This window comes from Eubalaena glacialis, chromosome 9, assembly GCF_028564815.1.
Source record: "Eubalaena glacialis isolate mEubGla1 chromosome 9, mEubGla1.1.hap2.+ XY, whole genome shotgun sequence".
Classification (NCBI taxonomy): domain Eukaryota; kingdom Metazoa; phylum Chordata; class Mammalia; order Artiodactyla; family Balaenidae; genus Eubalaena; species Eubalaena glacialis.
Genome location: NC_083724.1, coordinates 37,570,812 through 37,597,320, shown reverse-complemented (window position 1 = coordinate 37,597,320; position 26,509 = coordinate 37,570,812). Strand labels below are relative to the sequence as shown.

Sequence of the window (26,509 nt, the reverse complement as noted above, 5' to 3'; positions counted from 1 at the left end):
TTTCAAAAAATTGGCCCACCATATATATATATGTGTGTGTGTGTGTATACATATATATGTGTGTGTATACATATATATGTGTGTGTGTATATATATATATATATATATATATATATATATAAGACTTTATATATAAAGTCTGAAAGAATTCAAAATGGACCTATCCCTTATCAAGATAGGTCAATTTGTGATAAGAAAATGTGTTTAGGCTAAATAAACCCAGAAAAATTATTTCCATTAAAGATTAACTTCAGGAATTTACTATGCATAAATTCCAAAAACCAATGTATGGGGTCCTAGTTAATTAAAATCAGCAAAACTTGCCATGTTCTTAATAAAAATGTTTCTCTTCCTCTAGATACTAGAGAGAAATTTGGAGCTACATAAAGGAATGAAGAGCATTAGAAATGCTTAACATGTGGGTAAATATAAAACACATTGTCGGGACTTCCCTGGTGGTGCAGTGGTTAAGAATCCACCTGCCAATGCAGGGGACACGGGTTTGAGCCCCGGTCTGGGAAGATCCCACATGCCGCGGAGCAACTAAGCCCAAGAGCCATAACTTCTGAGCCCGCATGCTGCAACTACTGAAACCCGCGCACCTAGAGCCTGTGCTCCGCAACGAGAAGCCACTGCAATGAGAAGCCTATGCACCACAACGAAGAGTAGCCCCCGCTCGCCACAACTAGAGAGAGCTCGCGCACAGCAACAAAGACCCAACGCAGCCAATAAATAAATAAATTTAAAACACATTGTTTCTCATTTTATAATCTCTTATTTAAATAACTGACTATTTAAAGCAAAATAATAACAGTGTGTGGAAGCAAAATGTATGATAACATTAGCACAAAAGATGGGAGGGGAAAATGGAAGTATACTGGTGTCACGTTCTTACATTTGACATGAAGTGATTATTATTTGAAGGTGGAGTGTAATAAGTTAATCTGTATACTATAAACCCCAGCGCACCTACTGAAAAATAAAGCAAAGAAGTAGAGCTGATAAGCCAATAGAGGAGATAAAATGAAATTATAAAAACAACACTCCAAACACTTTATTATTCTAAAAGAAGGTAGGAAAAGTGGAAAAAAGGAAAAAAGAACAAATGGAGAAAATAGAAAACAAATTGCAAGATAGATTTAAACTCACCCATATCAATAGTTGTATTAAATCAAAAGGATCTAAACATTCCAATTAAAAGACAAATTGTCAGATTAAATTAAAAAGAAAAAAAGCAATCAACTATATGATTTCTACAGGAAACTTACTTTAAATATAAAGAAACAAAAGTAAAATGATGGGGAAATTATACTACACAAAGATGAATCAACAGATATGATGGGGTTTATTTATCTAAAATACAGAAAGATGTTTTTGAGCTCAGGACAAAATCATTGGTCAGAAACATTTTTTAAAGTACCATTTTAAAGATGACCTCTAAGCATTAACCTTTGTTTAGAATGAAAGATAATTACACCAGCACTGTACAATAGAACTATGTAAACGCCAGAGTGAACCACATGTGTAATTTTAAGTTTTCTAAAAGGCACATTATTTTTTCTATTCCTAGTTTTTTTGAGAATTTCTGATCATGAATGAGTGGAATTTTGTTGAATTTTTCTTCAGTTATGGAGATCATAATGATGTTCTCCTTTTTCTCTATTAATATGGTAAATTGTACTGATTTTTTGAATGTTGAACCAACCTTGCATTTTTGGAATAAATCCACTTGGTCCTGAAAAAATAAATAAAAGGCACATTAAAAAAGTAAAAAGAATAATGGTGGCTACATGTTGTTATACGTATGTCCAAACCCACAGAATGTGTTACCACCAAGAATGAACCCTAAGGTAAACTATGGACTTTGGGTGATAATGATGTGTCAATGCAGGTTGATCAGTTGCAACAAACGTACCACTGTGGTGTGGGATGTTGATAGTGGAGGAGTCTGTGCGTATGTTGTTATGTTGAGAAAGGGAGTATATGGGAAATCTCTGTACCTTCTGCTTACTTTTTCTGTGAACCTAAAACTGCTCTAAAAAATAAAGCCTATGTAAAACAAAAACAAGTTTTAAAAAGTGAAATTAATGTTAGTAACATTTTACATTCTTGTTTTCATACTAAGTCTTCCAAATCTGGTTCCAGCACATGTCAACTTGGACTTGCCACATCTCAAGTACTCAACAGCCACATATGGCTAGTGGCTACCATATTAGTGCAACTCTAGGATTTTTGACTCTTCTCTCCTGGGGAGGAGTGGGGAGTAAGGTGGGATGAAGTGGTAAAGGTGACTGGGTCTAAATGCTGAGAACCTCTGACACCACGTCGAATAACTGTACATCATTCTATCTTATAAGTAAAGAGGCAGCCTCTCAGAGAAGCAAGAGAATTGTTGCCACAGCAAATGTTTTAGAAAGATTATTGTAACTTATTATGTTTTCCTTTTGTAAACCTAAAAGAGAGGGAATAGAGAGAGACCTAAAAGACATACAAACCAACTTCAGTATATGGACATTGGTTGGAACTTGAAAAACTGTAAAAGGAAATTATGAGACAATAACGAAAATGTAAACTTACTGGATATTTAACATTAGGTATTTTAAAATGTAACTGTGGTTATGTTTTTTTAAAAAGGAAGGGGAACGGAAAAAGTTATTGACATAACTCACGAACGGAAAAGAGAGGGAGAGGAGGAGGGAGAGAGGGACGGGGGTGGAAAACGCTTTGATAGCAAGTGAATCCTCTCAAACATACCCCACAGGAGCTGTGGGGATAAGGGGTGGAGTGGGGACCCACCTCCAAATTGTCTCTTAAAAGTCTAAACCCAACCTGACATTCAAGGCTCTTCATATTTAGATACACAAGCATTCCTCTCCCCACATTTTCCTGATAGGAATAGGTACCTAGAACATCAAAGACACATTGAGGCTACAGGTGCCAAAGAGCTTTGGTGGCGAATTCGTGCCTCGGGCCCTTGTCAGGGGACCGTGTCCGCGGCAGATTCCCTCCAATTTCAGGAGTTGTCCCGGGTGGCACGCCTTCTTTGGGTGTGAGGCAGCGTCTGGCAGAAAGGATATTAAGACCATTGAAGGTACGTGAAAGGGACAAGTCCCTTTGGTTCAGCCTTGGCTTATGCCCCAGTTCTCAGGCGAACTTGCAGTGTGACCTGGAGCAGATGGTCTCTTCTCTGAGCCTCAGTGACCACATCTGCAAACCTCGGGAGGTCCAGGCGTTCCAAGGGCGGTTCCAGCTCTGACATCCTCCGACTCCACTCTTGGAGAACGCTGGCTGCGGTACTCCACGGCAGAAGCCGACACACAGCTGGGCCTTAACAAAGAGCCCGGGTCTGGGGCAGGTTCCCGCCCCCAGCAGGTTTTGGAAAGTCTGTGCGGCCGAGGGGCGGGGCTTCAGCGCGCCGCAGCCAATCACCAAGGGCCCAGGCCGCCGGGGCGGGGCCTCCGCGAGCTGCGGCGGCGGGCAGGCTGGGTCCGAGCATCCCGCGGCTCCGGACCCCCCGGCCCGGACATGGCGACCGTCCGGGCCTCCCCGCGAGGCGCGCTACTGCTTCTCTTGGCCGTGGCGGGGGTCGCGGAGGTGGCAGGGGGCCTGGACCCGGGCAGTGCGGGTGAGTAACTGCTGGAGCAGCGGTTCGGGGCGGTCCGGAGCGGCCGCCTCAGCGCTCCAAGATGGCGCGGGGCAGGGGGCGGGGGTGCCGGCGACCCCCAGACCCGGCCCAAGTCCGGTGACCCAGGGTCCGGAGGTCCCAGCAGGCTGCAGGAGGAGCTGAGGCGGGACGAGCAGGACCCCTCTCCACGCTCGCTCTCCCCGCCCCGATCTGCTGAACTGGGAGCGGTGACCCGGGTTCGAGGCCTTATTCTGTCACCCACCGAGCAGGGGCCCCCAGCTCAGCCCTTATCCCCTCACCCGGCTCGGGTCTCTCTCCGAAGAGGGTGAAATGCCTTTGCCCAGGATCGTCGCGAGGGTTGGATGGGATTTCTGAGGTGCCGCCGCCTTACCCCCGCCCCGGCCAGTTATTGTTGCTTGTTCCTTGACCCGCGGTTCAGAAAGGCCGACCTCGGGCAGCGAGCATTGATGGGCCCTGCAGCCTGCCTGACTTCTGAAGTCTCAGAAGAGAATAGAGCCAAGCCTCCTAAATCCGATTCTGCTGCCGTTTGCTGTGGGTATGCTGTGTGTCCAAGACAGCGCTGGGCTCTGGCAGGAGACAGATTAAAAATCAGTAAACTGTCTCTTTGGGGGCTGACTGGCTTGAGGAAAGTTTTGTTCTTGCTCTGGAGGAATTAGACCACGAGTGGATAGCAAGCTGTTCAGTGCTTATTGAGTGTCTCTCACGTGCTGGGCTTTTAGGAGTTGTTGCCATCTCCTGCTTTCCAGCAGCTCTGGCTAGGAGGTGGGGTGCAACAAGACATGAGCAGCTCGAATTCAAGGCAGAAGGGTCCAGAGGAGATGAAGGGCTGTGAGTGCACAGAGGGAGAGAGATGATGGATGATGTCCGCCTAGGGTAGGAAGAAAATTGAGTGATGCCCCAACTGCACTAGATATTAAAAGATGGCTGGGATTTATACATGCAAAAGTGGTGGAGAAGTGCATTGCTTACAGGGAGACACACCTAGAAAGAGCAAAATCAGTCTGAAGGTTATAAGGTAGCTTACAATGTTAAAGGATTTTTTGTTTTTTTTTTCAGTCAAGAGTATTTAAAGAAGGGAGAGGATTGTCAGGAACCTGGGGTTAGATAGTTAATTCTAATTGGATTCTAACAAGCTGTCAATTAGACAAATCAAAGGAGAGAGAGAGAATGCTGTGTATTCGTGGCTAAATCAGCTTACCTTTCTGGGTCCCATTTTTCTCATTAAGTTAAAGAAATTGAACTAAAGCACTTTCAAAGTTATGGTTCATTCGAAAATTAGTCCATTCTTATTCTACAACTAGTCAATTCTGTGGGAGATAGTAGTGTAGAATATAGTTAAGAATATTTGAACAAATTAGTTAGCTTTAGTCTCTTTGTGCTTTAATATCCACATTTATTGTATACAGAAATTCTCATAGATTTTATTGTGAGAATTGAGGTAATACATGTATAGCATTTAGAATAGCATATAGTAAGCACTGAAATGTTAGCTCTTAAGGTTGGGAAACACTGTACACTGTACCCCTCTCTTATAAATTCACAAACACGTTAGATTCATAATAATTCGCAAGGATTCCTGTAGTAAAGAAACTTGTTGCTGGGAGAATAGAGAAATGGGGAACTGACTGCTGATGGGTATGGGGTTTCTTTTAGGGTGACGAAAATGTTCAGAATTGGAAAGTGGTGAGCACAGTTCTGTAAATGTACTAAAAACAACTGAATTGTGCCTTCAAAAGGATGAATTTTGTGGTATATGATTGTTAAAAGATAAACTGAGGCATATTAAAATGTTAAGAGTTTATTTGAGCAAAAATTGATTTGAATTGGGCAGTGCCAAATGGGAAGTAACAGGAGCTAGGGGGAGGACTTTTATGGAAGAGGTGGAAACAAAGCAAGGAAATATTCGATTGGTTATAGCTTGAGCAGGTGCCTTATTTGGGAAAGTCCAGGTGGCTGTTTGTGATTGATTGTCCTTAGGGTTCTGATTTCTTAACCTTGGGGCACTATAGGCTTAGGTTTTGGTTTGCTTAGGTAGGCTACTGAGGCATTGAAGCCGCCTCAGTCTAATGGCCTCCTTGTTTTATTAATTTAACATGATTTATATCTCAATAAAATTATTATGCAAAGAAAGAAAGAAACTTGTTTGCTTAAAGAACTGTTTTTTTCTTCATAATACCTAAAGCACACTTTAGAAAATTATGGGCTAGATGATTTCTAAAGGCCCTACCAGTTCCAATAGTCCATGACAATATAGAGTTTGCATTGTTTGGTAAGAAGAAAAATTCCAAGTTTGATGTAAAAGTGAGATTTGTCCCTTGTACTAAATTCTTAGGCATATATTGCCTGGTTCCTTACATAAAATACATTGAGTAATACAATGGACAAAGGCTTCCACTGTGGATTTGTATAAACTGTGGAAAACGTTCTTCAATCCTAAACAAAAATTAAGAACACAATATTCAATTGTATTTCATTGAAGGCCTGACTTGTATTCCTGCTCAGACAGTCTTCTTTCCCATCTCCTTACCCCATCCAAAGTTGGGTACTCCTGTCTCCTCTGGTATAAAGCGTTTCACAAGTCTCATCCGTTCTGACTTGGAGATTTTTGTTCCTGTTGGGGGAGAGGGGGTGAGGGAAGGAATCATTTGACTTGCTCAATTATTATTATCTCCTGTGAAGTTTGGCCACACCCTCCTCATTGGAGTAATGCCACACTTCCTATCCTGTGTACTTTCTGGTCTCCTCAACACCCCCAGCTCTCCTCCCCAGCACCTCTAGTGTTCCTTTTGGAGGATGGGATGGAGCCCTATGCTGCAGTCTCAGGATCTGTGTGTCATGGCACCTGATATTAGCTCTGTTTCTATTTAAGATATTTTCTAATAGTACAAAAGAGAGAAAGATGTAACATTAAGGGCTAGATTTCAATAAGTTGACATTTAAGAAATTATGTAATAGTCAGCCTAGAATCCTGAAAAGAATGTAATGAATTTTAAGTTAGAAAAAGCAACCGCCTATCTGGAGGAATGTAATAAGAAGCAGATTCTCTTCCCTAAGAACTATCTTGGCCCACACTGTACAAAGAGCTAGAACTGGTGATAGACCAGATATGACAGTTTATTCTGGTGTGCTACTAAAAGTTCCTATCTTATATCCATAGATTTAAACAGTCTTTCATTAATCATACTTTTCACCATATGCCACTTCTGGAAGAAAGTAGGACAACATCAAGGAGGTGGTTTTTATATATTATAAATGTCTTTTTTTAAAAGAGCAAAACAGACACTACAGGGGTTTGTTTATTCAAAAAATATTTGCATGCTTACTATATGTCAGACACTGTTCTAGGTGTAGGGTTGCTGCTCTCAAGGGGCTTACATTCTAGCAGAGGGGAGACAGACAATAAACAGTTAAATAAAATGATTTCTGGTAGGGATAAATATGCTGTGAAGGAAACACATAGATGGCAGCGTAGAGCAACAGTCCCCAGCCTTTTCGGCACCAGGGACCGGTTTCGTGGAAGACAGTTTTTCCACGGGGTGGGGGGAGGGGGGAGGGGGATGGTTCGGGCGGTAATGCTAGCAGTGGGGAGCAGCAGTTGAAGCTTCACTCGCTCGCGCTCCACTCACCTCCTGCTGTGCAGCCCGGTTCCTAACAGGGCCGTTCCTAACAGGCCACGGGCCACCAGTCCATGGCCAGGGGTTGGGGACCCCTGGCGTAGAGGGGAGTGGTTCTTAACATAGTGATGACAAGAATGGCGTCTTTGAGAAGGTAAGGTTCTGAACTGAAATCTGAAGACCGAAGGTGCTGTCCTTAGAAAAGGCCGGGGTGGAGACCAGGAAGTACATAGGCCCTAAGGCAAGAAAGAACAGAAGGTCAGTATGGTTGCAACATAGTGGGCAGGAGAGTAAACCAGGGCTAGATGGCGCTGGGCCTTGCAAAAAGCCACGTAAGGACTGTGGATTTTATTCTATATACAAATAAAAACCAATCGACTTTTAAGTAAGAGATAAGTGCTTTGATTTCTATTTTAGATCACGCGGGCTGCTGAATGAAAAAAAGTGATCGTAATAAGGTAGGAGTAAAAGCAGAGCTACTAGAAGCCCATTTAGTAGTCGAAGCAGGAGATAATGTCTTACAGTAGAGTGGTAGTGGAGATAGAAGAGGAGAGATTCAAGATATATTGCTGTTGGATTGGATGTGGGAAGTGAGGGAAGGAGACAGTAAAGATTATTTATAGATTTTTACCTTGAGCAACTTAGTGAAATATAATGCTATTTACTGAGGTTGAGAAGATGGGGAGGAGCAAGTTGGAGGGTTGGCAGGTGAGTCAGGAAGAGAATCAAAATTTCCGTTTTTGTATGTGTTTAAGATGGCTATTAGGAATAACTCCCCTTGGTCCATTGCTTTCTAAACTTAATTTCATGCCTGTAAGTATTCCATTCAGCAAATATTTGTTAAGGGGTTAATAGTACCAGACACTGTGATAGGCACTAGGTATATAATGTGGTAAGCAAAAACAGACATGGTCTCTGCTTCCATGGGGTTTAAGGTTTAGTGAGAACATCAGGCATTAAATATCACCAAAAAGTGTATAATATCTACACTGCTAATATTTATGTGGTTATATTAGTACATATCCATTTATATTCTAAATCTGAATATATTTGAGGAAAAGCGTGATTTAGTCAAGTAATGGATGCTGTAGAGCACATAGATTACTTGAAGAAGACTTCAAGAAAAGTATAAGTATTAAGAGAAACATTTTGACCATGGACTATACCATTGGGAGCCAGACATTAATACTTTCAGATCCCTTGTTTTACACATGGGTGTCCTATGGCATAGAATGAGGAAGGGAATTATCTGAGAGTACTGGCTATTAGCATCTGCAGGGAGGATCTGAGGAGTCATTTGCTTTAGTTGTTTCATAATGATGAATGATAATGTGTTAAGCCTCTTTTGACCCCCAAAAGAACAGAAACCAAGGTTGCTCAAGGATTAGGGAGCTAGTTATATAGCATGTAACAGGGAACACATGGAAATCCAAGCATAGGAAATTGAGCACAGCACAACCTCAGGGACTGCTGTGGGAACTGGAAAGCTGCCAGCAACCAAGACTACTTTTAGAGACAGTCCCTCTCTACCTCTCTCTACCTCTCATCTCTTGCATTTCCCACTCTCCACCAACCAGCTTCCTCCTTTTACTCATGGTTTCTTCACACCATAAAACTTCCTCAGCCCCAGCTCATCTTGACCTTATAGTTGCAGAGCCCACCACCCACTGGCTGTATACCTCTGTGCCTGTGCATATGATTGGGTCCAGCTTATCTTTTGACCTGGGTCAAAAACTCATATGATGTTTGCTAAATCATGGCTTGGTCACCGTGTGAAATATGGTATGGCAGTGGTATAGTGGGAGAAATAAACTTTTTGTACTTTTCTTTCTGATTAAAAAGGCATTGTATAAATAGGAAATTATTACTTATTAACCAATGAATAAATTAAATTTTTCGAGCTGAGCACTGTGCTAAATGGGTACAAGAAGTTTCCGTTCAATCTGGAGATACCATTAGTACACACATGAAATTATTAGAGTTAAGTGTTAAAGCTTCCAGTTCTGACTGGAATAGTAGGACATTAAATAACCAAAAAACCAACATGGCCTGGAGTTTTTGGAGAAGAAAGGCTTACTAAGAGTTGAGATGGGATTTCAGCCTTGAAAGATGTTTAGGATTTATGTCAGCAGGAAAGAGGGCACTAAGCATTTCAGGCAGAAGGCTGTGTTCATGGTAAATGTAGGCTTTCCTTGTTAAAAAGTAATAGAAGATCAGGGAAGGGGAGGTAAGAAGACGACTTGGAAAATTTAGAACTGGAATAGCAGGAAGCCATTGTAGGCCCTTAGATTAGAAGAGTGACATCATGAAAGGTCTATTTAAAAAATTAATCTGGCACTCATTGATAATAGAAGAGAATGAGCATAATTGGCTGTTGTAGCAGTGCAGTATGAGGCGAGCAATGGAGAAGGATATCCATCTGTCTAGATAAATAAAGCGGTATGACAAGATGTTAGCAGTGTTGAATCCAGGTGGTGGGTATATAAATAATCATTTTATTGTTTGGCTCTTCCTTGGCTGATGATATATTTTATGTATATACACAAATATATATATATATCATTAAAGGGATAAATGTGACAATTGTAAGAATGCATTTATAAGTTAAAGTTGCAGTTGTCATTTAAATGTTTTTAAAGTGATTGTCAATTTCCAGGCTGTTTTAGAAATAAAAATTTGATTAAAAGTAAGATGAGATTTTTAAAATTAACGTATCTTTTTTATTTGAAATGACTGTTTTCCGCTATCAGCTTGGATTTAGTTTTTTCCCCTTCAGTAGTGCAGGATATATATATTCTGTTCTAGTAATTCTCTAGGAATACATTAATTAGAAGGAATCTTTATTTCCTTTAGGAAAGAAAACAAGACTGGCTTTTCATTAACCAAATTGAATTACAGCTTTTGGGAGGCTTCTGTGGCAAAATCTCTTTTAACTTCAAAAATCCTATAATTCTGTGAATATTTTAGCTTTAGATTAGGGTGTGTATTTGTTTTTTTTAAATGCTGGTTGGTCTTAGAAGTTGCATTTTTCCCTTGTGGCTGGAGCATGTGCTTCCTGCTTACTTGCCTATCTTTAGTAGACATGTGGTCCAAACCAGCAGACAAACCTTGATGTTTCTAATTATTGGATGATTCTACTCACATATTTCTAGGTTACATTAATACCTTCTTAAACCCAATATACATGGCCTTTAGTAATCAGTTTTTGGTTTTTATTAATTTTATAATTACAGACTTTTGGAATAAGAATGCAAAATATGATGCTCTTCCTTATGTCTCTAATAAGGATAACACCTGTGCTATTTATTTTCATCCTGTCAATATCAAGTGTTATTTTGAACTAATTTACCTTTATCTGTTCAGTTCCATTTTATGAAAATAACCAGAGTTTTAAACTATTCTTGAAGAACTAGAAATTAGGTTAGAATCAAATTATAAAAACAAAACATTTCTAGAATTCACTGTCTTCTCTTGTATAAAACATTAGGCTTTGGAGAGTTTTTTTGCACTCTAATAGTTCAATGACCCAATTAATCCATTTTAAAAGCTCTAAAAAAGACAAAGACCTTTAATTGCCACATTAATTGCGTTTGAATCCTTTGCCCTCATTCTTAATGAAGGCATATGACTAGATGTCTATTTGTAGATATTTATTTCCTAAAATATATGCAGCGTTTAAGATTCTAGTAAGTTTTTGTTGTTTCAAAGAAAGAAAAATGTGTACTAATATAACGATGACTAAGGTTAAAAATAAAGTGTGGAAAATGTGATGGAGTGTAGGTCCCCTAGCCTGTTCTAGGAGGGTGGCAGTCCTCTCAAGGGAGGAAATGTACTATTACAGAGGAATGCTTGGCTGGGAGGGGGAAGGGCATTATTACCAGAAGACTTCAGGCTGCTCTCTTTAATCCCATTTTGTCAGAAATTTCAGAAGGCTTTTGGAAAGACTAGAAGGGAATATGTCAAAATGTCAACACACGTTCTGGCAGGACAGTGGGAATATTAGGTCATTTTTCTTCTTATTTTCCAAATTTTGGGGTTTCTTAATGAAAAAATGAACTATTTTAAAATTTTAACTTTGGTGGTCACTCCACTATAAATTTGACCTTCACCATTAAATAGGAAAAAAACAGGCCTTTATATTTTTAATAAAACCCTTCATTGTTATTGGAGTTTTAATTATGACATGTTTTATGTTTCTGTTCTAAATAGACCTTTGCTCCAAGAAACTTTTTTCCAAAAATCCTTAGGCCCAAGTCAGACTCTTGTCTGCCTGACTGTTTACTTTTTGCTAAGCCTGTGCTTATTGGGACCATATGTTATCCTGAGCTATCTTTGCTCTTGATCAGCTGGATTTTCTGCCCTCGTGTGACCTTTGTGTTGGAGGATAGTAGAAAGTGGCAACAACTTGAGCACTTCAAAAGAGCATGTATCACACAGGAGACTCTCCCCCCTTTTTTTCCTGCCTGTCCTCTCCATTCTAATGAGGCTGGGGACATAACAGAATCTTAGACGAGGGGGTCGGCATGGTGTGGCATGGCAGGGGAGAACGGGTGTTGTGAGAAAGTCTCATGAGTGATTGGGCCCTCCCTCGAATTAGTAGCTTCTAAGAAAGTAACTACAGCCTATAAACAAGGAATTTTTTAAATTTCTGAAGCTTAATGGAATTTCTATATGTTTTTCAGAATTTTAAAGTCAAATGTTTAGAACTTTAAGACGGCTTTTCCCACATAGTATTAGAAAGCCAGCCCCACAGTAGTCTTTTATGAAACTAAACTATAGTGATATAATATCACTATAATATCACTATATATCACAGTAATATCATACATCCTGTCATTGTTTTACGGATTGACAGTGATCGGTTTTGAACTTAAAGGTTTGTTGGTAAGAGCTAAAGAGGACCTTTTTTATTCATTCATTTCTCCCCAATGCTAATCCTACCTTCAATCAAAAAAGCTCTGCTTTCACATATACTGAAATTATATAGATTTCATTTAAAGAGATTATGTTGCATATATATATATATATATATATATATATATATATATATATATAAAACCATTGTGTTTGATCTAGCTGCCTGAAATATAATATTTTTATGTCCTTGTCTCTTTTGACTTAGCAGTCTAAACAGGCACTGATCAATGTAGTTGTATCTTTTTTTTCCAGTCAACATCACTCTAGAATAGTAACATGCCCCTGCTGATTATCTCTATCACCAATTTATTAATTTCTCTGGGCCCATAATGCTGCTTGGCAAATTTTTCCTTTTCTCTGATATTTCTCAAATTGGCATTCTGAAATGTTAATACGTGGCATGAAAAAAAGTATTCTGTGCTCTGAGAAATCTGTCTACTTAGATCCCTTTTTAGGAGATTAATGATGCATATTAACATATTAAAACCTTCATAAAATCCTACAGAGAAGAATTCTCTTTAATTTTTTAATCCTTTGTTTCCCAATTTATTTGAACATGAAACATTTTCTCTTGAGGGATAGATACTAACAATTCATGAAACAGTGTTTCATAGAACAGAAGTTTGAGAAACATTTATAGTTGCCTCCTTTATTCTCTACAATGGCTGTTCCAGACCTCTACAACCTCACCTCAAACCCAACACCATCTCAATCCTTTTTGTTTTCAGACCTAATCTCTACTTCACTGAGATAATGGAGGCTTACATGTAACATGTCCAAAACAAAATTCACTATCTTTTTATCATTTAACCTTACATTATAGGTATAATAATAGAATATAGTCCATAGGGTAATTGTGAGGGTTGAATGAGATAATACATAAAGCAAGCAGTAAAATTCTGGCATGTAGAAAGTACACAGTACCTAGTAGTTATTATTATTAAATGACAGTCTCCCCTATTAGATTGTAAGCTTCTTGAAGGCAAAAACCATGTTCTCCAACACAGCACCGTCCTTGACTTGAAATAGGTACTCAGCAAAGGTTTGTTGAGTTAAAATGGATAGTAATAGTAATAATTGTTGAATAAATGGTTTGTGTAACCATCTGGCTTAGCTTAATCATCATGTTTATTTAACAATAGGCAACATCAGGTGTTTCTTTTTTCTCCCTAGGTGCACTGTGTTGTAATCATTCAAAGGATAACCAAATGTGCCGTGATGTATGTGAGCAGGTAAGCTTAGATAATAATTGTAGAAGATATTATTTAGTATAATTGTTTTGGAGAAATCTGCTGGGCAGCACTTAAAACAAGTGTTCAGAGTTCACATCACCAATAATGGAACAAATTAACGTGTGTCTGCTGACATGATGGAGCACAGTATCTTAAGTAGGATTCTTGCCCAAAATACATAACCTGAATCATGAGGAAACAATAGGGCAAACCCAGATTGAGGGATATTCCTCAAAACAACTGCCTGTACCCTTCAGAGGTATCAGTGTTATAAAAACAAAGGCTAAGAAGCTTCTAGATTAAAGGAAACTAAAGAGACATGACAACTAAATGCTAGTGCATAATCCTGGATTGGGTCCTGGAATAAAAAAAAAAGATTGCTATAGAGGACATGATTGAGATAAATTGGTGAAATTTAAATATGAACTGTAGGGACTTCCCTGGTGGCGCAGTGGTTAAGAATCCACCTGCCAATGCAGGGGACACGGGTTAAAGCCCTGGTCCGGGAAGATCCCACATGCCATGGAGCAGCTAAGCCCATGCGCCACAACTACTGAGCCTGCGCTCTAGAGCCCGTGAGCCACAACTGCTGAGCCTGTGCGCCACAACTACTGAAGCCTGCGCGCCTAGAGCTCGTGCTCCGCAACAAAGGGAAGCCACTGCAACAAGAAGCCCACGCACCGCAATGAAGAGTAGGCCCTGCTCGCCGCAACTAGAGAAAGCCCGCACGCAGCAATGAAGACCCAACACAGCCATAAATACATACATACATACATACATACATACATACGTACATACATAGATACTGTAATAATATTGTACCAGTGCTGTGATCTGAATTTGATGATTATATTGTGGTTAGCTAGGACGGTGTCCTTGTTCTTAAGAGATATGTGCTGGGATTTAGGAATGATCATGTGTGTAATGAATTCTAAATGTTTCATCAAAGTAATAGTAATAATGTGTATATGTAGAGAAAGTTAAAGCAAATGTTGCAAATGTTAGTAATGGGTGAATCTAGATTAAGACTATGTTGGTGTTCATTGTACTATTTTGGAAACTTTTCTGTGGTTTTGAATATTTCTGCTTGAGCCTTTTTAGGCAGGTTCCACTGAGACAGTAGCTGTTTGTGTCTTACCTTTCTTTCATCATCTTGATTGTGTAGTTCTAGCCTTACCACTTGAGAATTAACAACCTCAGTCATCTTTTGAGGAGTTTTCAAGTAATAACCTGGATTTTGTTATTTCTTAAAAATGAGAGCACTACCTAACTGGGATTAAAACTTCTCTCAAACAGTATTATGAATTTAGAAAGATTTTGCAAGATACTCTAAGTATAAAACAAGACAGCTCATCTAAATAGCTGCTAGAGAATTCATGTCAAAACACTATAACAGATTAGGTTTTCTACAAGTTTACTGCCAGAACAATAGCTTTTGAAAGCAAAAATGGCCTCTTGATGGTGTCACCGTAAGGGAGCTTTTAAAGTAGCTCTTCTACTTTTGGAAGCACTGCTTTCCTAACTTTTGCTTTGTTTCCTCTTGTTTTTTCCACTAAGGTTCCATAGGGTAAATGATTTTTATGAGGCACCTGCAACAGGCAAGGTCTAATTTCTTAAAATATGAAGTGCTAGAAATTCTATAATTTAGCCTATTAAGTGAGTACTGTAGTCATCCTAATAAAAAAAAAATTCTTCCCTGACCAAGTTCTTAACTAATTGAGAAATAAGGCAAAGGAGTAAGGCAGGTAAAACCCCAAATATTACTTTTATTACTAGTTACACAGATGCTGAATGTAGCATTTATCTCCAGGTACACACTAAATTACAGAATTAGACTTACTCCCAGAGGAGGAGAGGTAAGGGTTGGGTTATATATGTTCACTTTCCCCTGCCAAACTCAAAAGTCAGATGAGTCAGTCATCGCAATCACGGGAGAAGTGAGAGAGGCCAGGGTGCTAAAATTGGTAGAGCTCACTGAAAATGAAAGGAATTACCAGGGGTGAGGAATCATTGTTTCTTCAACCAGTAGGAAATGAAGAAAGGGTGGCGTTCTGCTGATATTTAGGTTTTGAGTTGGAGTGAATACTAGTGCCCTTGATGGCTGTGGAAAGTTAGGAAAAAGATGGTGGGGGGATGAGTTGCTGAATTATCAGTGAAAACCACTGTGTGAAGACAGTTGGAGATTTGGAGTTAAAACGTTTAGAATTTGAATTTAGATAAGAAGTCAGGACTGATGTTTTATAATAGTCAGCACAATAAGGTGTCAGATGCCATATAATTCAAGAAATTTGAGATCTGAGAAAAGTCCCTCAGTTTTAAAAAGAAGACTTTTAGAGGAGATATTCTAGAACAGGGACTTTTGTTTGCTTTGTTTGTGCTGAATTCCCCACTGCTTAGAATAGTGCCTAACTCAAAACTCTGCCTCTTCCAATTCCACTACAAATGTGATGTGCTTCCTCCTTCTCGCCTTCTCTCCCTCCCTCCCTCCCTTCTTTCCTTTCTTCCTGACTTTTTTTAATTCTTTCTTGCCTTTCGTTGTTGTCTTTTCCCCTTTCTTTTTCTTTTCCTTTTCCTTCTTCTTTTTAATCCTTTTATGATGGGAATTTTCAAATGTATACAAAAGTAAAGAGAAATACAATAAACTCCCATATTCAGCTTTCTCATTGTTAAGTCGAGGCCAGTTGTGTTTCATTTACACTCCCATCTACTCCTCCCCCCCACGCATTATATTGAGGCAAATTTATATTGAAGCAAATTTATATTGAAACAAATCCCAGTTGTCATATGATTTGCTCCATAAATTTTCAGTCTGTATCTATAAATTATAAGTATTCGTTTAAAAAATAACCATATTACCATTACCACTTCTTTAAAAATGTAATACTCAAATATCTAGTTATTTTTCAAATTTATTAACTGTTTAATAAGTTTCATTTTATAAGTTTGAATCAGGATCCAAGTGAGATATAGGCATTGCAATTGTTTTTTAAAGATCTTTTAATATGGGTTTCTCCTTGCAGTTTATTTAATGGGTAAATCTAGTCATTTATCCTGTGGAGTTTCCCACAGTCTGAATCATGCTGTTTGTAGCCCTATGGTATCATTTAATGTGTTCCTCTTTCCTCTGTATTTCTGTAATTGATAGGTAGATTTAAGAACAGAGCTGTCCAATAGAATTTTCTTCAGTGATCAAAGTATTTTATATCTGTATGATCCAATAGGGAAACTGCTAGCTCTGTGTGCACAGTAAACACTTGAAATATGCTTCAAGAGATTGAGGAACTGAATTTTAAATTTTATTTCATTTTCATTGATTTAAGTTTAAATTTAAATAGCCACGCATGGCTGGCAGCTACCTTATGGGGTAGATCCAGAGGCTTGATCAGATTCAGGTTAGGTTTTGTTTTTGTTTTGTTTGGCAAGTCTTACTCATAAATAGTATGGTGTCTGGCTGTCTCTTTGTAATGTTAGCAGTCATTGTTAATAATTGCCTCAATGCATTAATTCACTAGGAGTTGCAAAATGGTGATATAATAGCTCTCTTCATTTATTAATTATAGTTTGTGGTTTGGGAGAAAAATGGCTGTTAAAACTAACTGGAGATAAATCCTTTTTCATTGTCGTTAGCATTCATAGTCTTTACAATCTTGTCTATTTGCAGGTAATAATATATGTAATGATTTAAGTTTACAGAGACATTAAATTATAATTGCATTAATTAAAGTTGTATTTGGAAGTGAGCCAACTAGCCTGATGAGTGAACTTGTCAACCCCTCAGCAGCTTTTTTTAAAAGATGGCTTTGTCTCTATTTTATGGAATTCTGTGGAGAAGTTTTTGCTACAGTGCTATTCACAAAGTTGTTCTTCACCAATATAAAGGGTATGGCATAGTCTATTTTTCATTGTGGTCAGTTGACTGAAAGCAGTTTGTAGGACAGTTTAGAATAAATTTATTGTTTTTTCTTCCTTTTCTGTTTTTTTTTTTTCTCCCCTATACCCTAACAGGTTAACAGCCTGGTTTTCTCCATTTTTGATCATTAGACTTGCTGTATTTAGATTTTGTTGATTATTTGCCAAGCTAACCAACCTTTCAAGAAATATTACCTCAACTTAATTTAGATCTTTCCAAAGGTTTTCCATTTATAAAGGGAAATTGGAAAATATTCTGGACAATTCATAAATCTAGAGGATAATAAGTTTACCTCTTCTATTTTCTTGTTGAAAAAATGCCACAAAACTTTTTTTTTTTTTGTCAAATAGATATTCTCCTCAAAAAGTGAATCCCGACTAAAACATCTGTTGCAGCGAGCCCCAGATTATTGCCCTGAAACAATGGTAGGTCTTATTTAACTTAACTATGGAAGCTTTTGTCTAATGAAGCACTCTAATGAGTTACTTTAGATTTAGCAAATTTTTCAGTGTGATTGGGGTTTGTGGTCAAAGTAAAATATTAGATTTAACTAGGTACTTTAAAAAGGTCTTCACACAAATTGCTAGATAGAATATTGTTTTTCACCTTTCATTGTTTATTTTATACCTATGATGTAGGTATATGATATATTCCAGTCTTTAAATTTCATTATAATATTTTATCTAGAATTGGGAATTTTACTTATTATCATATTTTGACAATTTTATGAAAACCATAATAACTAAGTCTTACATATATTTTGATTTTTAAAAAGTTGGATTTGGGGTAAGGGAAAATGTGTGACTTCTCATTACTTCTGTCTTCCCATTTTCTGGTATATTATAGATACATTGCATGCCTGTCTGAATCATGTAACTTAAAATGCCTCTAATGCGTGGGCCATCCTCAGCGTTTGGGTTACTCATGAGCCAGGCTAAGAAAGTCTGAGCTGGCATGAGGGAGCCTCCTTAGATAAGGTAGCTTGGGTTAAATGGGGGGAAGGGTGATGATCAAACAGTTCTGACTGACATATTTTCCTTTAGTCACTCAACAGGCACTTTTATCTCTGTGCTTGGAAACAGTTATCCCAGTAAGCATCCTGAGTAACCATATTTGTCCTTAGTACTCTCAGATGGGAAGATGGGAAAACAGCAAGCAGTATTTTTACATCTCAGTTCTATTTTTTCTTCCCTGAATAGCTGGTTGATACTCATATAGTTCTAGATCATTGATTGTATAGACACGAACATAATCAAATTAGCTATACATAATTTCTGTAGAAATTTTCGTATTTAGGAACTGGTTATCTACATAAAAGTCTTTTGGTGATTACAATTTTAGGTTGAAATTTGGAGTTGTATGAATTCATCTTTGCCAGGTAAGCAATAGAAGTGCAACATTTAGCACTTTATTTTTTAAAACTTACTTTGTGATTGTAAAATCTGTGTCATAGTCCTGTAACCTAATGTTTACCCTTGAATTTCTATCCTCTCCTTCCTGTAGCCACCTAAATTTTCAAATGTATAATTAATTCTCATTCACTCAGTCCTTAATAGTACTCTTGTCTCCACTTCTACCATTCTATTGAAACTGGTCTTTGAAAGATCACCAGGATCTCTTGGTTCCTAGATCTTATGGCTTTTTCTCAGTATTTATTCTCTTTGACTTCCCTGTGACACTTGATATGATTGACCACTCCCTCCTGTGACTTCACCTTGGCCTTGTGACTTTGCCCTCTCTTATCCCCACCTCCCCCACACACCGTCCCCCTCATAACTATCACAGTTATTTCTGTGTGTGGTCCTCTTCCCTTCTCTCTCCACATTCACCCTGGTAACCACATTCCTTCCCAGAACTGTTATCTAATCAGCTCTGGGAAGATAACTTTCAAATCCAAGTCATTGTTCATGACTTCTAGATGTCTTTATGACATCTTGATGACTCTAGACCTCTAGATGACCTCTAGATGTCTTTACCTGGATCTGTGCATCCAGGTGGCATCTGAAGTGCCAATTCAAAACCAAACTCATCTTATAACTGCTTTCTCTTGTGAATGACACTCTAGACTGGAAGCCCTCAAGTCATTATCTCTGATTGCTTTTTCTTTTTAGCTCATTGACTCTCTTCTTGTAAAATCTTGTGTCTATCCTCACTATTCCTAGTTCAAGCCTTTATGATTACACCTTTGGGGTAGATTATTGCAATAACCTTGTAACTGGTGTTTCAATACACCATAGCTGTCCTCCCCACCCCCTTCAAAAAAAATCCCTCCGGGGATATCCACTTCCATCGGAGTAAAGGCCAAACTCCCTAGCCTGGCATTCATGGTCTCCTAGGATTAAAGCTCATTTTCCAGTCCTGGTTAAAGCCAGTGCCTTGAAAAAAAGGGAGTATATCTTATGTTTCTCTGAATTCTAAAGGCTCTCACACTGTTTGAAGTTTTCATTTCAAACAAATTGGACTATTTGCTTCCTAGAATTGCCCACGTCCTTGCTTGTTCTCCCAGTTATCCCTCTCCCTAGTGTCTGCAATTATATATATGTGTGTATTGTTCCTACCGAACTGTAATCTCTGTAAAGGGTTAAATCATATATTTTATCTATCTCATAGCCCACAAAATACCTGATAGAGTGCCTTGTACATAATAGGGGTTCAGTGAATGTAAATGCTTGTTGAATAATTTAATATTTTCTAAGAGGCACTGGATATGTGAAAACAGCAGTAAAATGCATTATAGTATAAAAGTTCACAGAGTTTATGACCTACATTGATTCCATTCAAAATTCTTTCTAGAATATGAGTGATTCTGAATAGCAAGCAGCAAAGATTGAGAGGAAACTATACTAGGCAATGGGACTAGATGGGAGTCTGTTGCCCTTTATACCATTAAAACATGTAGGGTTACAGAAGCTTATGATATGCAGGATTTTTAGCCAGTTTTAACAATTGGGATGGTTTATGATTATATTTTGAGAGCTTTGTCTGTCCATGGGCCATTTGTTTGCTTTTGTTTGGTTTGTTTTTCAGCAGAATACTTCTATTTGTTACATTAGGTCTTAGTTTCGTGTAGAGAACTATGTTACATATTGCCTTGAATCCCTGACATTTTTAAAAAATGGAAATAATAATCTAATTTAATGTACGTGTGGATTTGCAGATCTATGTATTATATGGAAGCAGCATAATGCATTTCTTAAAAGAGATAAGAAGGAATTTGCAGCATTCCTACAAATGAATCTTTTCTTTTTTCATAATTATTACTTATATCTCCTAATTTTATCCTAGGAGTTATTCATTGACATTTATGATTGCAAAAAGGGATCTGAAAATTGCATTAGAACACTTTGTAATTTTATCACCTTTTGGTATCACTGTATTTTGGTTGGAGAAATAGAGCTATGCATAAATTGAACCAGAATAGTCATTTTGCCCCACAATAAAGTGTACCCATCAAAGTCAGTCATGGCTCACAGGAGATGTTCCTGTCTGTTTGCTAAGTATCAGTTTTTAAACAGCATCATGTGTTTTATGCTATTCTAGGTATTTAATATTTTGAATGTTGGAATACAATAATACTCATGCCCTTTTTTGTTTGTTGGCTTATTAAGTTAAATTGGAATCCTTTCCTCTTCTGGTTCATAGTCCAAAGGTGAAGAAAGCCTCTCATTGCTTTCCTTAGCCTGTATGTCCTCTAGAGATTCTGTTTACCTAAGAGTGAGAATGAGCTAAAGAGAGTTTAGGGTGGGCAGGGAGAAGAGGGAAGAAAACAAAGGACCTGGTAATTATGCTGTGAGGGACCCTGAGAAGACTGATAGCATTGAGAGTAAGGGTGGGAGGAGGGGCTTCATACTTTTGAGACCCTGCTATCTAAGCTAGCTTTCTTATGGACACCTGCTTTGACTTGTAGTGGTATCCATGAACCAGTTTGGCACTCTATTTGTGTTTGTCACTACTTATGACCAAAACATTTGAACATTTTGTTTTTAAGGTGTGTTTAAGAAGTCTGATGGCTGGGTTGGCTTAGGCTGCTGTGAACTGGCTATTACCTTGGAGTGTCGACAGGCATGCAAGCAGGTAACACTTGGCAATCAGGCTCTTAAGCAGCGTGGAGTAGAGTTTCAGTTTTGGCTGTGTCTTGGACCTAGCCTACCTCATATCTTTGGAGAGGTGACCCATAAAAGCTGCAAATTTAGCATTTCTTACATGGACCATTTCCTTTTAGACATGCTGCTTTTTCAGTGATGGCTGCTGCATGTAAGACCCTCAGCCTTCTGTTATTCTTTCTTAACTTCTCTCTGCTACACAAAGAAAGAATATTATAGGAATCAAGGCCTTTTGTATTCTGCCTATGGTCATGCTTAGTCAATGCTGAATGACTCCAAATGGTCGTGTAAATTTCAGGCATGCTTGGATGAGAGCAGTTGACACAGTTGGCTTATTTTGCTTTCATCTTCCCTCTGTCTTTCATCATGGGTTTACTCTGAGTATGTTCTTTTATACCTTCTCTGCTCCTAAGGTGAGCATGACTCCTACAGTGAACTATGACTTCTCTTTGATTTGATATATCTCAGGTCAATTCAAGTTAGGCCCCTGAACTCTTCCTCACTGTGTATATTTTCATAGTGGTTCCTCAGAGTGCTGTGGAAGAACTGGTCTCCTGGCTCCTCATACTCCAAATGGTGGGAGTATGGAAAACTGGGAAATTTACGTGTCCCTAAAACTAAACTGGAAAGCCTTCTCTTATTTTCTCCTTCTAGTGACTGGTCTCTAGACAGGAGTATATGAGACATGGTGATGCCTTTGCTTTCATACAGACCACTGAGCCACACTCTTTGGGCAGCACATAGCCTAGCTATCTGCTCTTTTCCTCCAGGCATTGAGATGAAACTGAGTTGTAGAGGATTTGAGCTATAGTACATCTAGTGGGCCACAGAATAGTTGCCAGTCCATTCTGCTTCTTGCTTTCCCTGTCCTCATCAGCTGGTCTATTCAGAATTGCATGAGCCTAGGTAATAGAACAGGAGGAAATAGAACAAGGAACCAGAGTCCATGGCTCTGGAACTACATCTCTAAATGAGGATTATCATCATGTGGAAGAACAGCCACCCCTCAGCAGATTTGTTTTGGCTTGTTTTTTATAGAAAGTGTATACTTAAATGCAGTAAATAACTTTCTGTTGTTCTGTGTGTCAGTTTCCTCATCTGTAGAAGGAATAATATCTTCTACATAAACTTGTTAAGAAAATTACATAAAAATAACTTATTAATTGCCTGGCATTGCCTTTCCCTCTTTAGTTGTCTCCTCTGTTATATATAGATCTTGGCTCATATGGGAACTTAAAACATGAAGGGTTAAAGAAAAAGCAAACTATAAATGCCCTAGCAAAGCTTCATAAGAAAATTCACTGCAGCAGAGCTTCAGAGCTTCACAAGAAAATTTGCTACAGAATGGAATTCAGCTTAAAAAAAAAGTCCTCTGATTTACATTTCCTTCAAAGTTATCTAGTTTCTGAAATAACAAAAGGACTGTGTCATTATGTGAGATTAAAGCCATAAAAGTTAGAGTGAAATTCTAGCATATCTGGAGCTAATGTTTGTTTAATGTGGATTAAATAAATTAATGCAGAAATTTGTTATTTTTTAGGCATCTTCAAAAAATGATATTTCCAGAGTTTGCAGAAAAGAATATGAGGTATGCATTTTATTTAACAAATTTGGATAGATTAATTAGATGTTATCAGAATTGATAAAGTCACTCAAATTTTAAAAATGAGTTCATTGTTAAATAAATTGCCTTTTACTTTACAGAAAATATGGCCTTGAGAAAAATGTCATTTACCTTTTTTAGAAATGTTATAACTTTAATTAACTTGTTGAAATTAAACGTTAATTTGAAATAAATGCCTGAATCACATATACAGAGGATTTAACCTATAATGTTTTCATAATAAAGCAACTGGTTGTATCCAAGGTTGTAAAATAGTTTTTCTTAGGTTCCATATCCTCTTTTGCCCCTTTTCCTATACCTTGATCCATCCAGGTTTCCACCTTTATCAACTACCTCTAATTGGAAGAAACAAAATCACATTGCTAGTGTGAGTAGCTTCAGACTTTCCTAGCATCTTACATTTGTGGGGGAAAGGTACATAACCAAATTACAAAGGCTGTATTAAATCTGAAGGACTCTTGTCTCCCAATGGTGGTGTTTCAAGCACTGTGGTATCTAGATTGGGCATGGGGGGGACACAGGTTGAGGAGGGGCAGAGGTAGAGGAGGTATTTCACACCAGGCAAATATGTACAAAAGATTGTTCCTAATGTGATAAAGCTCCTCACTGGGACTACTTCGTTCAGTTCCTAGAACTTCATTGTTAAGTATGACAATATTATTATTTTTTATAGTGTAAGACCGTGTAATTAAGCATACTTAAGCACATATGCCTCATTCATCATTTGTATGTATAAACATTGGGATTCCTATTGCTTTTAATAGTCTGTATTCTCTTGGAGAAGAAAGATAGAACAACTCTCTTAACTGCTTCTAGATTATAGTTCTGATTTTTTTTTTCTTTTCTCAAAGCCGTAATTATATCTCTCGATTAATATTTTGGAATTGGAAAAATCTTATTTATCTTTTGTTCCTTTGTACTATTGCTAAGTTATATCTGTTTCTCTGAAGACAGATTTCCAAATTAACTGCAACTCTTCTCTGTTCTTATTGAAAAGAGCCTTTCTACAAAGAAGTGAAAGATCTTTCTTTTTTTTCTTATCTCTCTACCTTTGAAATAACTAGTTTTAGTTTCTCTTGAACAAAGTGGCTAACTGTGATAATTCCTTCTTTTCTCCCACATGATGTCTGACACTGTCCATCTCCTGTAGCCTGTCCTCCATTATTTTAGTGTGCTTCCTTCTCTTGTCTGGATTTCTGCATTGCCCTAGGAAGTCTGCCAGTATGTGTTGATGAAGGACGGGACAGGAAAGGTAAGAGAGATAAACACTGTCCTATGAGAGAAATACTAAGAGTAGTTTACCTTTTCCAGTCTATCCTCCCCTATTTGGCCTAGAATTAAGCAACTATCTTCCAAAAATATACATGCCAAGAAGGTTCTTTCGCATATATATAAATGTAAAATACATATATGTAATATATATATGTAAAGTATACATGTGTTTTATATATATATGTGTTTTATATATATATAAAACTGACTGTACAAATTATTCAAGATAATTCAAGATTCAATTTGATTTTTTATATGTTATTTAGAAGTAAAAAGAGAGGCAAGAGCACTTTAACACAGAAAGAAGTTTCTGCATTATAAGCCCCAAATAACAGTCACTCTCACTGAATTGTTAGTCTAGTCTAGACATAATGGCTATTTGTTATAAAGTGAATTGGGTAACATTGGTGTAGTGCAACCTATTTTAACTGGATTAGTTGCTTATCAACATTAGAATAATTTATAAAACTAGGCTTTTGGTACCTTTTCCTTAACACTGGAGTGGTCCCTGGAAGTGAACTTCCAGATGTGTAAGCTATTCCTTTAGGCTTACAACTTTAGGGGTTAACATTTACCCTGAAGGATGGTGTTGTGTAGTTTGACTAGAGATTCAGAGAATGAGCGGTTATATTTGAAGGAGCTAATGTTCATCTTTACTGATAAGCTGCTGCAGAATCCCCTTTGAGGGGATTTCCTGAGAAATTTACTTACATGAATAAAGTTTAAAATTTTTATGCCATTTAAGATTGTTTTGTTCCAACCAAGCTAAGATAAACTAGTAAAATGTAAAGCATTTTTATGTCTGATTTTATAGTATCTGGTTTCTTTTTTATGCAAATCAACAAATATTTATTGAATAGTGAGAGGCGGTTTTATTATATTAGAAAGAAAACAAACTTTCGAGAATTCCCTGGCGGTCCAGTGGTTAGGACTCCATGCTTCCACTGCAGGGGGCATGGGTTCGTTTCCTGGTTGGGGAGCTAAGATCCCTCATAGCTGTGCAGCGTGGCCAAAAATAAATAAATAAAATAAAATTATCTTAAAAAAAGAAAGAAAACAAACTTTGGAGTCAGACCTAGGTTAGAATTATGGTTAAGCTACATATAGCTCAACTTCAAATACTAAAGAATTATACCTGAGTCAAGATAGTTAAAATATGTACTGAACGTGCAAGAACTCAAGGAAATTGGAAAGCAGACTGAGCATGTTGGGAGTTAACAGGGAAAACTTTGCAAAAGAGAGGCCTGAAAGGATTGGTATAATTTGGGTTAGAAGACTGGATCAACAGCATGTTAGCAAAAATGCACATGACTGAGGTGGGGGGTAAAAAAGAAGATAGGCCTATTTTGGGCTGAGAATCTGCTTGGATAGGCAAAGTGGGACCAGATCCTGGAAAAACGATATTTTGGGACTCAGCCCATTATTAAGTAGAGGGAGATGATAAAGATTCTGTGATAGGAGACCAACATAACAAATAAAAGTCCAATATTTTAGAAAGCTTCAAGTCTTAGGTATGTGCAGGCTAAGTTTTAGATCCCCCAAATTCCTCTAACTTAGCTAAAAACAAATAAGGCCCACAACTAGGATGATAGCAATAGAATCGAGTATTTGGAAATAAATCAGAGATTTGAAGGTAGAGTCCATCATTCAGGATTTGTTATAAAGGATTGAATATAGGAGATGATGTTCAGGGAAATATAAAAAACAATTAGTGAATTGGGAGATAGGACTAAAGAAGTTATATGGAAAAGCAGCGCAGGATAGGCTGAAAGAGAGTTTAAGGGACATGGAGGATAGAGGAAGTATTCTAATTGGAATACTCAAAGAAGAAGAAAGAATATGGGACAGAGGCAGTGTTTAAAGAAGCCCAAGAAATCCCCAGCAGGATTTTTTTTTAAAGCCATACGTTACAGACATACCTCATAGCCACAGGTCTTAAAAGCAGTCAGGAAAAAAGACATTGTCTTCGAAGGAGGTCAACAGCTGATTTTTCAGTAGCAACAGAGGAAGCCAGGAACAGTGGAATGATACCTAAACTGTTCTGAGAGAAAATAACTATCATATCCAGCGAAAATATTTTTCAAGAAGGAAGGCAAAATTAAGGTATTTCCAGACGACAAAAACAGAGAATTGCCAGTACTGGACCCTTGCTAGAAATCCTTCTTTAAAGGAAGTTCTAAAATATCTATAA

General features: G+C 37.9%; 1 protein-coding gene across 1 annotated transcript in view; it reads left to right on the top strand.

Annotated features, from left to right (window-relative positions):
• The first annotated feature begins 3,470 nt into the window (after positions 1-3,470).
• The window catches only part of RECK (reversion inducing cysteine rich protein with kazal motifs), a 74,144-nt gene continuing 51,105 nt past the window's right edge, over positions 3,471-26,509 (top strand). Inside the window, exons 1-6 of the mRNA XM_061201142.1 lie at positions 3,471-3,625; positions 13,351-13,409; positions 17,670-17,744; positions 18,661-18,697; positions 21,308-21,393; positions 22,963-23,010. Coding sequence (XP_061057125.1) covers positions 3,526-3,625; positions 13,351-13,409; positions 17,670-17,744; positions 18,661-18,697; positions 21,308-21,393; positions 22,963-23,010 — 405 coding nt within the window. The 5' untranslated portion in view covers positions 3,471-3,525. The remainder of the gene's footprint in view (positions 3,626-13,350; positions 13,410-17,669; positions 17,745-18,660; positions 18,698-21,307; positions 21,394-22,962; positions 23,011-26,509) is intronic.